Genomic DNA, 16,290 nt, shown 5'->3' on the forward strand with positions numbered 1-16,290 from the left:
ATTAGCCGGGTGTTGTGGTCCGTGCCTGTGGTCCCAGCTACTCAGGAGTCTGAGATGGGAGAGTTGCTTGGGCCTGGGAGGTCAAGGCTGCTGTCAACTATGATTGAGTCACTGCCTTCCAGCCTGGGCGACAGAGCAACACCCTGTCTCTCAAAAAATAAAAATAAAAATAAATTAAAAAAAAAAGAGGCCAGGTAAAGTGGCTCATGCCTGTAGTCCCAGCACTTTGGGAGACTGAGGCAGGCAGATCACGAGGTCAGGGGTTCGAGATCAAAATGGCCAACTTGAGGTGAGCACATCACGAGGTCAGGAGTTCACAACCAGCCTGGCCAATGTAGTGAAACCCTGTCTCTACTAAAAATACAAAAATTAGCCAGGTGTGGTGGCGGGCACCTGTAGTCCCAGCTACTTGGGAGGCTGAGGCAGGAGAATCACTTGAACCTGGGAGGCAGAGGTTGCAGTTAGCCAAGACCATGTCATTGTTCTCCAGCCTGGGTGACAAAGTGAGACTGTCTCAAAAAAAAAAAGCGAACAAAAAGGGGCTTCCTTTTGACCAGAACTGCCATTTTCCAGTAATTCACCAAAATGACCAACACAAAGGGAAAGAAGAGTCATCAGGCCTTTTAGACAACATGGGGTTGTTCCTGTGGCCACATACCTATGAATCTATAAGAAAGATGATATCGTAGCTATGAAGGGAGTGGGCGTGGTTCAAAAGGAATGCCCCACAGGTGTCACCATGGCGGAACTGAAGAGTCTATGATATTACACAGCGTGCTGTTGGCTTTGTTGTAAACAAACAGGTTATGGGCAGGATTCTTGCCAAGGGAGTTCATGTGTGTATTGAGCACACTAAGCACCCTAAGAGCTGAGATCGCTTCCTGAAACACGTGCAGAAAATGATAAGAAAAACAAGGAATCCAAAGGGAAGGGTACCCAGCCCTGCTCCACCCAGAGAGGCACATTTATGAGAACCATGGCGGGGAGCCTAAGCTGCTGGAACCTACTCCCTATGAATTCATGGCATATTAAGTGCAAAAAATAAAAAGATCTCTGGACTGTTTAAAAAAATTAAAAGCATTGGCAGTGCACAGTGATGGCTCACGCCTGTAATCCCAGCACTTTGGGAGGTCGAGGCAGGCAGATCACAAGGTCAAGAGATTGAGACCATCCTTGCCAACATGGTGAAACCTCGTCTTTACTAAAAATAAAAAAATTACCTGGGCATGGTGGCACAAGCCTGTAGTCCCAGCTACTCAGGAGGCTGAGGCAGGAGAATTGCCTGAACCCAGGAGGCGGAGGTTGCAGTGAGCCGAGATGGTGCCACTGCACTCCAGCTTGGCAGCAGAGTGAGACTCCGTCTCAAAATGTTGAAGGAAGGGATTTCTGACTGTGGAAGGGGTTGTGTGCTGGGAAGCTGGCATATTGCTGTGGAGGCTGGGCATGAGACAGGAGGAAAAAGCCTGGAAAATCAAGAGTGTCAGAATAACTGAGAGCAGGACCCGAACTGCTCACTGGCCATGGGAATGCGGAGTCAGGGGCTGCTGTGGAGGAGCTTTTCTGAGGAAGGGCCAACAGCCTTGATTGCATGAGGCAGGAGAGATGGGGAGTGGTCAGAGCTGATGCTCCAGCATCAGTGGCAGCCCACACTGTTTTCTGCATGTGATGTTCGAAATATTCAGCATTCAGTGGGTTGAGGGTCTTGACAATCAGAACTGATTGCTCTACCGTGTGGGTGCTGGAGCCCCTGCCCCTGTCACCCTTTGGTTTTTACATGGTGGGGAGGTGCTGGGGTTCCTGGGGAGGGGCTGAAGAGGGGCGCCTGGGGCAGTGGCTGTTTACCAGCTGAAAGTGAGAAGTTCGTTATGTTAACAGCTAGTTTGGGCCCTACTGGTGTAAAGCTGAGTGTCAGCCTGCCGTCATCCTGTAAGGGACTGTGATCAGAAGAATGTGACCCTTTTTGTTCCAAGTCAACTTTGAATCCAGCAGGATTCCGGCTACATTGCATGCCTTTTAGCTGGTTACATGTTTTTCCCACCTTGGGAAACCAGGACTGTATCGGGTATGGAGCAATAACAACTGTGCCCCCGGGCTCTACAGCAGGGACCACTCTGATGTTCTTGGTAATCTCCACCCAGTTTATTCCTGAATCTGCCCGGTTCAATGTCTCCACTGGGAACACTCCGGCTGCCCTGGCCACTCTGGAGCGCATCGCCAAGATGAACCGTGCCGTCATGCCAGAGGGGAAGCTGGTGGAGCCCGTCCTGGTGAGTGCTGACCCCAAGGTCTTCTCGGACACCAGCAGCCACTGGGACATCCCCTCAGTTGTGGAAGGCTAGAGGGAGGGGGACCCTTTCTCTCTAGTCCTGTCCTAGAGGCGGACAATGGCTGGGAAAGATGTGAGGCTACCTGCATTTTCACTGTGAGCCATGGGACCCTAGTGAGTTACCTGTATTTTTCTTTTCTTTTTTTCTTTTTGAGATGGAGTTTCACCCTTGTTGCCCAGGCTGGAGTGCAGTGGCGCAATCTCAGCTCACCGCAATTTCCGCCTCCCGGGTTCAAGTGATTCTCCTGCCTCAGCCTCCCAAGTAGCTGGGATTACAGGCATGCACCACCATGCCCAGCTGATTTTGTATTTTTAGTAGAGATGGATTTCTCCATGTTGATCAGGCTTGTCTCAAACGCCCGACCTCAGGTGATCCACCTGCTTCGGCCTCCAAAAGTGTTGGGATTATAGGCATGAGCTACTGCGCCCGGCCCTAGCTTTGTTTTTCTTATCAATAAGATGGAAATAATAACACCCACCTTGCAGAGCTGTTCACATGATTTGGCATCTTTGTCAGTAGATGGGAAGTTGTTTTCTTTTTTGTACTGGCCTGGTTTTATTTTGTTATGAATGTTATAAACCTCATTACATGACTTTTTTCATATCTCTGAAATAGTTTCTGTAAGATAGGTGTTAACCTCCTTGAACATTCAGTAAAATTTGTCTCTAGAGTAGTCTGACCTGATACCTATTTTGAGGGGTTGGAACATAGTGAGACATTGTTGAGCAGACAGTTCCTTTGTTGTTGTTGTTGTTGTTGTTGTTGTTGTTGTTGTTGTTGTTTTTGGAGACAGAGTCTCACTCTGTCGCCCAAGCCGGAGTACAGTAGCGTGGTGATCTCGGCTCACTGCAACCTCCGCCTCCTGGGTTCAAGCGATTCTCCTGCCTCAGCCTCCCAGGTAGCTGGGACTACAGGCACACACCACCACACCCAGCTAATTTTTGTACTTTTAGTAGAGACAGGGTTTCACCATGTTGGCCAGGATGGTCTCGATCTCTTGACCTCGTGATCCTCCCACCTCGGCCTCCCAAAATGCTGGGATTACAGGTGTGTCTAACTTGTGGTAAAATATACATGACATAAAATTTACTATCTTAACTGTTTTTAAATGTATAGTTCAGTGATATTAAGTACATTTATATTGTTATGAAACCATAACCTCCATCCATTTCCAGAACTTTCTTCGTCTTACAAAGCTGAAATTCTATACCCATTAAACAAAACCTTTCTGTTCACCCTCCTACACCCTTTAAAACCACCATCCTAATTTTTGTCTCTATAAAATTGGCTACTCGAGATCCTTCATACGTAGAATCACACAGTGTTTGTCTTTTTGTGACTGGCTCATTTCATTTAGCATAACATCCTTAAGGTTCATCCATGTGGCATAGGTCAGAATTTTCTTCCTTGTGAAGGCTGAATAATACCTTGTTGTATGAATAAAGCATATTTCGTGTTTGTTGATGAATACTTCGGTTTAGCTATTATGGCTGATGTTGCTATGAACATGGGTGACTGGATAGCTCTTCAAGGCCTCACTTTCAATTCTTTTTTTTTTTTTTTTGATGTAGAGTCTTACTCTGTCACCCCAGCAGTGGTGTAATCTCAGCTCACTGCAACCTCCACCTCCCAGGTTCAAGCGATTCTCCTGCCTCAGTCTCCTGAGTAACTGAGACTACAGATACCTGCCACCGTGCTCGGCTACTTTTTGTATTTTTAGGAGAGATGGGGTTTCACCCTGTTAGCCAGGATGGTCTCGATCTCCTGACCTCATGATCGATGTGCCTTGACCTCTCAAAGTGCTGGGATTACAGGCATGAGCCACCGCACCCGGCCTCACTTTCAATTCTTTTGGATATATACTCAGATGTGGAATTGCTGGATCCTGTGATAATTCTGTGTTTAATTTTTGTGAGGGGTCATTACACTGTTTTCCACAGCAGCTGAACCATTTTACATTCCTACCAACATTGCACAAGGAACCTAATTTTGCTACATCCTTTTTTATTTTTATTTTTTTGAGAATGGAGTCTTGCTCTGTCACCAGGCTGGAGTGCAGTGGCATAATCTCAGCCCACTGTAACCTCTGACTCCCGGGTTGAAGTGATTCTCCTGCCTCAGCCTCCTAAGTAGCTAGGATTACAGGCACCTGGGAAGCGGAAATTGCGGTGAGCTGAGATTGCACCACTGCACTCCAGCATGGGCAACAAGGGCAAAACTCCGTCTCAAAAAGAAAAAAAAAAAGAAAAATATAGGTAACTCACTAGGGTCCCATGGCTCACAGTGAAAATGGAGGTAGCCTCACATCTTTCCCGGCCATTGCCCCGCCTCTAGGACAGGACTAGAGAGCAAGGGTCTCCCTCCTTCCAGCCTTCCATGACTTACAGGCACCTGCCACCGTGCCTGGCTAATATTTGTGTTTTTAGTAGAGATAGGGTTTTGCCTTGTTGGCCATGCTGGTCCTGAACTCCTGACCTTAAGCGAGCCACCTGCCTCAGCCTCCCAAAGTGCTAGGATTATAGGTGTGAGCCACCACACCTAGCCAAGGCTGTCTTTTCATTGCATTCTAGCATATGATTGATTTTTGTTCGTGCATTAGTCTTATTACTTGAAGTATTTCTTTACATGGATTTGGACCTTTTTTGTTGTTGTTTGTTTAAACTGAACTTAAGTTTTCTTTTTTAAAAAAATAATTTCAACTTTTATTTATTTATTTTTTTTTGTGATGGGGGTCTCACTCTGGACCCAGGCTGGAGTGCAGTGGTGCAGTCATAGCTCAGTGTAGCCTTGACCTCCCAGGCTCAGTCCTCCCACCTCAGCCTCCAGAGTTGCTAGGACCACAGGTGCGTTCTAATTTTTAAATTTCTTGTAAAGATGGGGTCTTGCTTTGTTGCCCAGGCCAATCTTGAACCCCTGGGGTCAAGCAGTCGATCCTCCCTCCTTGGCCTCCCAAAGTGATGGGATTACAGATGTGAACCACTGCACCCTGCCATGCTTATTTTAGATTCAGAGTGTGTGTGTAGGTTTGTTACATGGGTCTGTTGCATACTGCTGAGGTTTGGGGTGTGATTGATCCTGTCATCCAGGCAGTGGGCATAGTACCCAGTAGTTAGTTTTTCAGCCCTTGCCCCTTCCCTCCCTGCTCTAGGAGTCCCCAGTATCTGTTGCTGTCCTCTTTGTGTCTGTGAGTACCCAATATTGAGCTCCCACTTAAAAGTGAGAATATAGGGTATTTGGCTTTCTGTTCCCACATTAATTTTCTTTCTTTTTCTTTCTTTTTTGAGACAGAGTGTTGCTCTGTCACCAGGAGCCAGGCTGGTGTGCCGTGGTGCAATCTCAGCTCACTGCAACCTCCATCTCCTGGGTTCAAGCAATTCCCCTGCCTCATCCTCCCGAGTAGCTGGGACTACAGGCGCGCACCACCACGCCCAGCTAATTTTTGTACTTTTAGTAGAGACAGGGTTTCACCATGTTGGCCAGGCTGACCTCGATTTCTTGACTTCATGATCCGCCCAGCTCAGCCTCCCAAAGTGCTGGGATTACAAGCGTGAGCCACCGCGCCCAGCCTCCTGCATTAATTTTCTTAGGATAATGGACTTCAGCTGTACCCATGCTGCTGTAAAGGACATGATTTCATTCTTTATTTTGTGACTGCATTAACCTGTTTAAAAATTTTTAAAAAATTATTGTCTTTGAGAATGAAGGTCCTCAAGTTCTATTTTCTCTCATATTAACATATTGAAAGTAGCTTTGGTTAGTATCTTCTGTGTGCATCTTTTGCAACTATTTTTAACCTTTCTGCATTGCTTCGCTTTAAATGTATTTGAGTCCGGGTGTGATAGCTCATGCCTGTAATCCCAGCACTTTGGGAGGCTGAGATGAGAAGATTGCTTGAGCCCAAGATTTCGAGACCAGCCTGGGCATTAAAACAAGACCCAGCCAGGCACAGTGGCTCACGTCTGGAGCCCCAGCACTTTTGGAGGCTGAGGCAGGCATATCACGAGGTCAAGAGATCGAGACCAGCCTGGCCAACATGGTGAAATCCTGTCTTTACGACTGGGACTACAGGCACGTGCCACCATGCCCAGCTAGTTTTTGTATTTAGCTGGGAGTGGTGGCGCGTGCCTGTAGTCCCAGCTACTTGAGAGGCTGAGGCTGAAGAATCATTTGAACCCGGGAGGTGGAGGTTGCAGTAAACTGAGATTGTGTCACTACAGTCCAGCCTGGTGACAGAGCAACAGTTCATCTCAAAAACAAAACGAAACAAAAAAAAAAACCCAAAACACGAGACCCCTCTCTACCAAAAAAAAAAAAAAAAAAAAAAAACAGACATGCAGCCATAGTGGTCCACACCTGTAGTCCTAACTAATTACTTTGGAGGTTGAGGCAGGAGGATTGCTTGAGCTCAGGAGGCCAAGGTTGCAGTGAGCTATGATTGTACCGCTGTACTGGACCCTGTATTTTAGTAGCCAGGACAACAGAATGAGACCCTCTCAAAAAAAAGTATTTCTTTTTTTTTTTTTTTTTTTGAGACGGAGTTTCGCTCTTGTTACCCAGGCTGGAGTGCAATGGCGCGATCTCGGCTCACCGCAACCTCCGCCTCCTGGGTTCAGGCAATTCTCCTGCCTCAGCCTCCTGAGTAGCTGGGATTACAGGCACGCGCCACCATGCCCAGCTCATTTTTTGTATTTTTAGTAGAGACGGGGTTTCACCGTGTTGACCAGGATGGTCTCGATCTCTTGACCTCGTGATCCACCCGCCTCGGCCTCCCAAAGTGCTGGGATTACAGGCTTGAGCCACCGCGCCCGGCAAAAAAAAAAAAAAGGTATTTCTTGTAAAGCTGCGGTTGATTTTTTCCCCTTCTTTTTTCCTTTGTTTTCTTTCTTCTATTTTTGAGGCAGAGTCTCATCCTGTCGCCCAGGCTGGAGTGCAGTGGCACAGACTCTGCTCACTGCAACCTCTGTGCCCTGGGTTTAAGTGAGATTCCTGCCTCAGCCCCCCAAGTAGCTGGGATTTCAGGCACCTGCCACCATGCCCAGATAATTTTTGTTTTTTTAATGGCAACAGGGTTTACAATGTTGGCCAGGCTCCTCTCGAACTGACCTCAAATGGTCTGCCCACCACAGCCTCCCAAAGTGCTGGGATTACAGGCATGAGCCACCGTACCCAGCCAATATTCTGTCTTCAATAATGAATCGGATCCACTTACATCTCCTGGCATATTTGGGCTTCTGTCATTTATTTTTATTTATATTGTTTTGAGACAGAGACTCACTCTGATGCCCAGGCTGGAGTACAGGGGCGGGATCTCGGCTCACTGCAACATTCGCTTCCTGGGTTCAAGCAATTCTCTTGCCTCAGCCCCCTGAGTAGCTGGGGCTACAGGCATGCACCACTATGCCCAGTTAATTTTTGTATTTTTATTTTAGTAGAGGTGGACTTTCGCCATGTTGGCCAGGCTGGTCTCGAACTCCTGACCTCAGGTGATCCACCTCCCTTGGCCTACCAAAGTGCTGGGATTACAGGCATTAGCCACTGCATCCAGCCTGTTATTTATTTTGTATTTCTTACGTGTGTGCACAGTTGCAGGAAAATATTTTGTGTTTCTTTTGAATGGGGTCTTTCCTTTTCTCATTGACTAACTTCTATCAAATTGCGTTGGCATTTCCCTTCCCTGCATTTCCTTTTAGTGACTTGGAATTGATGCACTTTCTTTTATTCTAAAGGTAGCTTTAACCATTGAAAACACACATTTACAGTATTTACTATTATTTGCTACCTTTATCTGCTGGTTTTCTCTTTCTCCTCTCTCATTGATATGGCTTTGGACCTTAAATTCTTTTTTTTTTTTTTTTAACTGAACTTGTTTATTTCGTTTTTATTTTTCTGTGATAGGGTTTGTATCTCTCTCCTTTCTATTGTGTTAATTTGGTTTTATTCTGTTTTGTTTTGTTTTGTTTTGTTTTTTCTTTTTTGAGATGGAGTCTCACTCTGCTGCCCAGGCTGGAGTGCAGTGGCACCATCTTTGCTCACTGAAACCTCCCCTTCCTGAGTCCAGGCAATTCTCCTGCCTCAGCCTCCCAAGTAGCTGTGATTACAGGAATGGGCCACCACGCCCAGCTAATTTTTATATTTTAGTAGAGATAGGGTTTCACGATGTTGGCCAGGCTGGTCTCAAACTTCTGACCTCGCAAAGTGCTGGGATTACAGTTGTGAGCCACTGGGCCCCGCCAATTTGTTTTGTTTTTAATTTTTGAGACGGAGGCTCACTCTGTTGCCCAGGCTGGAATGCAGTGGTACAATCTCAGCTTACTACAACTTCCGCCTCCTGGGAGGAGGTTCAAGTGATTCTCATGCCTCACCCTCCGAAATAGCTGGGATTACAGGTGCCTGCCACCATGCGCAGCTAATTTTTTGTATTTTTAGTAGAGACAGGGTTTCACCATGCTAGCCAGTCTGGTCTCGAACTCCTGACCTCAGGTGATCCACCCACCTTAGCCTCTGGGATTATAGGCGTGAGCCACTGCATCTGGCCAATTTGGTTTTATTCTTAATATTTAAATGTTAGATTTTTGTGGGTTTAATTGGGTACAAGAAACATGGTACAGATTTAGCTTTGTTATATCCTATCCACATGACTAACCAGTTGCTCTGATGTGTGTGTGTGTGTGTGTGTGTGTGTGTATTGGAGACGAAGTCTCACTCTGTCACCCAGGCTAGAGTGCAGTGGCAGGATTTCGGCTCCTGGCCTCAAGTGATACCCTCACCTTGGCTTGCCGAAGTGCTGAGATTACAGGCAAGAGCCACCACACCCAGGCCGTGATGTATATTTTTTGAATAATCCATCCATTATCTATTTGGATCTATTTTGAATAATTGTTCTAATGATAGATTTGTAGATTCAAGTATGTATGGGGATTTATTACATGATAAAGAGAGCATTTCAAGTTGTTGAGAAAAGGCTAGACAGGTCCATTAATGGTATGATATGGCACTGTTTTAATTATAGTATTTTAGAATTTACTTTTCATCTCTGATAGGGTAAGTTCCCCTGGCCAAACATCCTTTTCAGAGTTTTCCAAACTATTTTTTCAGGCTTATTTTTCTAGAAAAATTTTGGAGCCACTTTACTAAGATCTACTCACACCTTCCCCTCAAAAAAAAAAAAAAAAAAAAAAAAGCCCGACTGGGCATTGTGCCTCATGCCTGTAATCCCAGTACTTTATGAGGCCGAGGTGGGTAGATCACCTGAGGTCAAGAGTTCGAGACCAGCCTGGCCAACATGGTGAAACCCCATCTCTACTAAAGATACAAAAATTAGCTGGGCTTGGTGGTGGATGCCTGTAATCCCAGCTACTTGGGAGGCTGAGGCAGGAGAATCACTTGAACTCAGGAGGTGGAGGTTACAGTGAGGTGAGATTGTACCACTGCATTCCAGCCTGGGTGATACAATGAAACACTATTTTTTTAAAATCCTATGGGAGTTTGAGTTTTTGTTGACATTATAGGCTAATAATGTAGAGAGAATCAGTATCTTTATAATACTGAGTATTCTTGTCCTGCTTCAAGTATATTTCCCCATTTATTAAATTCTTATTTTTCTCAGCAACATTTTATAGCTGCTTATGTCAGTACTGCACATTTCTTGTAAAATGTATTCTTTTCCACTTTGTTTTAAAAATTATTTTGTAAATGGAATTTTAAAAATTATTATTCTATCAGATTCATTCATTTTATTTTCTGTGTTGTGTGGCTTACTTATTTTTGTACTTGTTCCCTGAAACATTTTTATAGCTTTATAACCCTCTTAACAACAGCAAATACCAATTTCTTGATTGTTCAATGGCACCCATTCTGATAGAATTCCTGTGAATTGGGTGAAGAAGCCGTTTCTCTGGAGAACAGCAAGAAGCATCTTTTTTTCCTTCTCTCTTTTTTTTTTTTTTTTTTTTNGCAGCATAAAATATGATTTCTGAGGTGGCAGCTTGCTGAACTGTTAGTAAGATTTACGTTTTGCTACAAATGTAAATAGGCTCAATTTTTGTTTTTTTTTTTGGAAATGGAGTTTCTCTCTTGTTGCCCAGGCTGGAGTGCAATGGCGTGATCTTGGCTCACCACGATTGCCTCCCGGGTTCAAGTGATTCTCCTGCCTCAACCTACCAAGTAGCTGGGATTACAGTGTGTGCCACCATATCTGCTAATTTTTAATACAGACAGGGTTTTTCCATGTTGGTCAGGCTGGTCTTGAACTCCCAATCTCAGGTGATCCACTTGCCTCGGTCTCCCAAAGAGTTAGGATTACAGGCATGAGCCACCGTGCCCGGCCCAAGAAGTATCTCTAATATGAGTATTGGGTACATTTGGGCCTGCGTACTATCTAAGCTAACTGCAGGACTTCACCATCTCCACGTGTTCATTCCTGGCTCCTGCCTGCATCCCAGCTCCCCACCTTTCTCCCTCTGTAGGACATTTATTCTTGGAATTGACAGGCATATAAATCTCAAATTGATGATCAAGTTTAAAACAAAACTCCTGGCCGAGTGTGGTGGTACGTGCCTGTAATCCCGTTTCTTTGGGAGGCTGAGGTAGGTAGGCTGCTTGAGGCCAGGAGTTCAAGACCAGCCTGGGCAACATGGCAAGACCCCACCCCCATCTAAGAAAAAGGAAAATAAAACGGAACTCCTCATTTTCCTCCTCCAACCAACTTTGTTTTCCCTTTCCAGTCTTTCTTTTTACTGTGGCAAAATTCGCATAACCAAAAATTTAGTGTATTAACCTTTTTTAAAATTTCTGGGACAGGATCTTGCTCTGTCACCCAGACTGCAGTGCAGTGGTGTGATCCTGGCTCACTGCAAGCCTCAACCTCCTGGGCTCAAGTGATCCTTCCTCCTCAGCCTCCTGAGTAGCGAGAACTACAGGTGTGTGCCACCATGCCTGGCTAATTTTGTACAATTTTTTTGTAGAGACAGGGTTTTGACATGCTTCCCAGGCTGGCCTTGAACTCCTGGGCTCAGGCAACCCTCCCACCTCAGCCTCCAGAATAGCTGGAACTGCAGGCGTGTACCACTATTCCTGGCCCAGTTTTTCATTTTTATTTTCCTGTTTTTTTTTAAAGATAGGGTCTTATTCTGTCATCCAAGCTGGAGTGCAGTGGTGTGACGTTGGCCCACTGCAGTCTCAACCTGCTGGGCTCAAGCGATCACCCTGCCTCTGCCTCCTGAGTAGCTGGGACTGTAGGTGCACACCACCACGCTCGGCTAATTTTTAAAAAATTTTTCTTATTTTGTAATGACAGAATCTCACTGTGTGGCCTAGGCTGGTCTCAGATTTCTGGCCCCAAGTGATCCTCCCACCTTGGCCTCCCAAAGTGCTGGGATTACAGGTATGAGCCGCCGTGCCTGGCCTTAATTTTCTTATTTTTTTGTAGAGATGAGGTCCTGCTATGTTGCTCAGACTGGTCTCAAATTCCTAGCCTTTCTGCCTCCCATCTCTGCCTTCCAAAGTACGGGGATAGTAGGCGTGAGCCACCGCACCAGACCGCTTAGTGCAGATTTTGATAGTGGGAGGAAGACAGGATCCAGGGATACTGGACATCTGGCGGAAAGAGATGGCATCACCACCAAGGCAGGCAATGAATGCATAGCAGGGACACCAGGAGGTACAGAGAAAAGCTGCCAGTGTTACAACCTTGCTGGGCCGGCAGGGCCATGGGAAAGGCTCTTCTGCCCTCAGTTCATCCTCTGTGTCTGAGATGGATCCAGAGAGAGAGAGAGAGAGAGAGAGGGAGGGAGGGGATGAACTAGTTGCTAGGCAACTATGATTAAAAGAAGGAAGCTATTACGGTTAAAGGGACGAGAACATAATCTTTAGGTAGCTGTAAAATTGTGATTGTCAATAGTGTAAACAAAATAATTGCAAAAAGAATAAGTCTTAGCAGAGATAATTAACTCAAAACCACACATAGCTGTAAGATTCTAAGATAGCTGAGTACAACTATTTTTGGCATGTGCTTTGTGAATTGGATTGCAGTAGTTCCAGCTCCAGGACTGAGGAGCACTGAGGTCAGAAATGAGCGCTCTCTCCTCTTTCCTCCTCCTCTTCCCTCCCTCCATGATCCCCCATCCCCCATCCCCCATCCCCCATCCCCCGTCCCTCGTCCTCCCTGTACATGCTCCAGCCTCCCTTTCCATTCCTGCCTCCTCTGTCTGGCCTCCTCCCTCCTCATCCTACTTCCTTTGCTTTTCCTCTCCTACCTCACCTCTCCCTCCACCTTCTCCATCCCCCATCTTCAACTTCCCTCCTCCCTCCTTCTGTCCCCACTTCCGCCCCCTCCCTGCTTTTCTTCCCAAGCCTTTGGCTTGTGGCCTCCATCTGTCATGCCCATTAAGTGATATCCTCCACAGTCATCTTATTGTTTTTTTGAGACAGAGTCTTGCCCCTGTCACCCAGGCTGGAGTACAGTGGCGTGATGTCCGTTCACTGCAATGCCCGCCTCTCAGGTTCAAGCGATTCTGCTGCCTCAGCCTCCCAAGCAGCTGGGATTACAGGTGTGTGCCACCACACCTGGCTAAATGTTTTGTATTTTTAGTAGAGAAGGAGTTTCGCCACGTTGGCCAGACTGGTCTCGAACCCCTGACCTCAGGTGATCCACCTGCCTCAGCCTCCCAAAATGCTGGGATTCCAGGCATGAGCCATGGAGCCTGGTCATCCATAGTCATCTTTTGAGCAAGGCCTAGAGCTACAGGCAGTGGCCCCTGCCTTCAGTCTGGTTACAGTCTTGCAATCTGGGTAATGAAATGAATATCACATATGAGGGAATCAATAACAGAACAGAGCCCAGACGCTTAGAACCAGGTGAGTGGTACAGAGGGATGTGTGTTTGTGGGTGTGTGTGTGATCAGAGCAGAAGGGACTGAGCCATGGCAGTTTGAGCCACTTCAGGGGATAAATGGAACATAAATTGAGCATTCAAAGGAGGGAGAGCCTGCTGGGAGTGATGGCTCACACCTGTGATTCCAGCATTTTGGGAGGCCAAGGCGGGTGGATCAGCTGAAGTTGGGAGTTCAAGACCAGCCTGGGCAACATGGTGAAACCCGGTCTCTCCTAAAATTTACAAAAATTAGCTAGGCGAGGTGGTGCATGCTTGTAATCCCAGCTGCTCTGGTGGCTGAAGCAGCAGAATCACTTGAACCTGAGAGGCGAAGGTTGCAGTGAGCCAAGATCTTGACATTGCATTCCAGCCTGGGTGACAGAGCAAGACGCTGTCTCCAAAAAAAANAAAAAAAGGCACTGCAGGCCCGAGGAGATGTGAGCTGAGACCAGAGGCAGGAATGTGTGGTTGGTGGGTCTTGGTCAGATTGGGAAGAGCAGTGGAAGAATGGGGTGGGTTGCGGGGATGGTTAATGAGTACCCCCTCAAAATAGGATAATACTAGTCGATAGTAAAACAGTGACTATAGTTACTAATAATTGTACACTTTAATAACTTAGAGTATAATTGGATTGTTTGTAGCTCAAAGGATAAATGCTTTAGGGGATGGATACCCATTTTCCATGATGTCCTTATTTAATGAGATGTATCAAAACCTCTCTTGTGCCCCATAAATAGACATACCTCCTATGTGCCCCACAAAAAGGCAAAATTAACCATTGGAGCAAGAGGCCTCTAATTACCCTTTAAACTCTGCCTTTCTGTGACAACAAAATCCAGGACATCCAGGACCACCCTCCCGGTGTCTCTAGAAAGAGCCTATAATTCCAGGTCTATTTCTGAGAAAAGAGCTGTTGGTTTTCAACGGCATGCCCTCGTCTGAAGCATTCTTAGCTTTACATAAAAATCCGTCACTGCACCATCATGTAACTCATCCTTAATTGTTTTTAGCCAAAGGTATTGAGTAAGTACTATGGACAAGAACTTTCACTAACTATACCCCTTAGAGACAGAAATTAGGCATTCTCTTCTCTTTCAACTTTCTGTCATTGTTTTCCTAACAAGACTCATTCTCTTTTTTTTGGAGATGGAGTTTCGTTCTTGTTGCCCAGGCTGGAGTGCAATGGCGCGATCTCAGCTTACTGCAACCTCTGTCTTCCAGGTTCAAGCGATTTTCCTGCTTCAGTCTCTTGAGTAGCTGGGATTACAGGCATGCACCACCACACCTGACTAATTTTGTACTTTTAGTAGAGACGGAATTTCTCCATGTTGGTCAGGCTAGTCTCAAACTCCCAACCTCAGGTGATCCGCCTGCCTCAGCCTCCCAAAGTGCTGGGATTACAGATGTGAGCCACCGTGCCTGGCTCATACTCTTTTTTTAATACAAGAGTTTTCATTTTAATGCTAATTTTAGATGAATCTCCAATCAGTTTCACAGTTACTTTCATGTTTCCTCCTACCCTCCCCACCTCTGCGCCAGTGCTGGCAAGCAGAGGAAGAGCAAAAGGTTAGCATCTCAAGTTTAGTGAGTTTGGATACTTGTCAATGATAAGAAAAAGCCAAAAGACAGATTGACTGTGACAAATGTGTTAAAAACAACGATCTCTGGGTTTGTGTCAGCTGTACTCATAGGAGCTCACTGGGTATCCCACACCACCATGCTCCAGTATGATTCTCATCTTCTATGATCTAAAACAGTGGAAACACCTTTGTTCATCCTTAACCTGCTGAGCATATTCTGTCTCCCTCTTTTCATTACCCCAGGAAAAAAGAGGAAGGTTTGCAGACCTATTGGATGCTAAATATTTACGGACCACATTACAGATCTGGGTCATATGGTAAGAGTGTAATGATTTCAAAACTAGTTTTAAATAGAGGCATTGGGAGGAAGCCTATTTAAGTAAATCTATCTGAGTGCCACTGGGAAGAAAAACATGACCAACTCCAAATATCACATCCAGCAATGTCTTGTCTTTCTACAAACTCCACCACCATTAAATAAGTCAGTAAATAGATACATAGGCAGATAGAGGAAAAATCTCTGTCTTCAACCAGTTTTTAAATTTTTCCTATAAGCATATGAGCTCACTTCCTAACTTTTGCAGCCTGGTTGTTTACCTCACCACAGGACAGAAACTGGTCCTTTGAAGTCACCAATCAAGTTCAATGGCATAGACTCTTATGGTACCCTCTGTGATTCATTTCTCTACAGCATGATTTCGAGTAAGCAAATTTTCTTTCTTTTTTTTTGGAGACCAAGTTTTGCTCATATTGCCCAGGCTGGAGTGCGATGGCACGATCTTGGCTCACTGCAACCTCCGCCTCCTGGGTTCAAGCAATTCTACTGCCTCAGCCTCCTGAGTAGCTGGGACTACAGGCATGAGCCACCACACCTGGCTAATTTTGTATTTTTTAGTAGAGACGGGGTTTCTCCATGTTGGTCAGGCTGGTCTCAAACTTCTGACCTCAGGTGATCCGCCCACCTCAGCCTCCCAAAGTGCTGGGATTAGAGGCATGAGCCACTGCGCCTGGCCTGCAAAGATCTTCTAAATAGGACTAAAACATGCTGACTATAACAGGAAAGACAGATGAGTTTTGATACTTTAAATTAGGAACTTAGGAACTGTGTCATAAGATATCATCAAGAAGACTGGGTGTGATGGCTCATGCCTGTAATCCCATCATTTTGGGAGGCCGAGGTGGAAAGATCACCTGAGGTCAGGAGTTTGAGACCAGCCTGGCCAACATGGCAAACCCTGTCTCTACTAAAAATACAAAAAAAATTAGCCTGGCATGGTGGCAGGCGCCTGTAATCCTAGCTACTCGGGAGGCTTTGGCAGAAGAATTGCTTGAACCCAGGAGGTGGAAGTTGTAGTGAGCTGAGATTATGCCACTGCACTCCAGCCCTCAAGCCTGGGCAACAGAATGAGACTCTGCTTAAAAAAAAAAAAAAAAAAAAAAGATATCCCGAAGAGCCTGAAAGGTAAGCTTACCCGCTGGGAGGAAAAATTTGCAATGTATATTTCCAGCAAAT

The 16,290-nt window shown here is 45.8% G+C and overlaps 1 protein-coding gene across 4 annotated transcripts in view; it reads left to right on the forward strand.

Moving 5' to 3' along the window:
• SVOPL (SVOP like) overlaps positions 1–16,290 on the forward strand; it is a 109,608-nt gene that overhangs the window by 57,059 nt on the left and 36,259 nt on the right. For all 4 annotated transcript variants that reach the window (XM_017504284.2, XM_017504287.2, XM_017504288.2 and 1 more), the window contains 2 exons: positions 2,139–2,267; positions 15,021–15,094. In XM_017504284.2, the coding sequence (XP_017359773.1) occupies positions 2,139–2,267; positions 15,021–15,094 (203 nt within the window). The remainder of the gene's footprint in view (positions 1–2,138; positions 2,268–15,020; positions 15,095–16,290) is intronic.

Source organism: Cebus imitator, unplaced genomic scaffold (assembly GCF_001604975.1).
Source record: "Cebus imitator isolate Cc_AM_T3 unplaced genomic scaffold, Cebus_imitator-1.0 Scaffold319, whole genome shotgun sequence".
In the NCBI taxonomy this organism is placed as follows: domain Eukaryota; kingdom Metazoa; phylum Chordata; class Mammalia; order Primates; family Cebidae; genus Cebus; species Cebus imitator.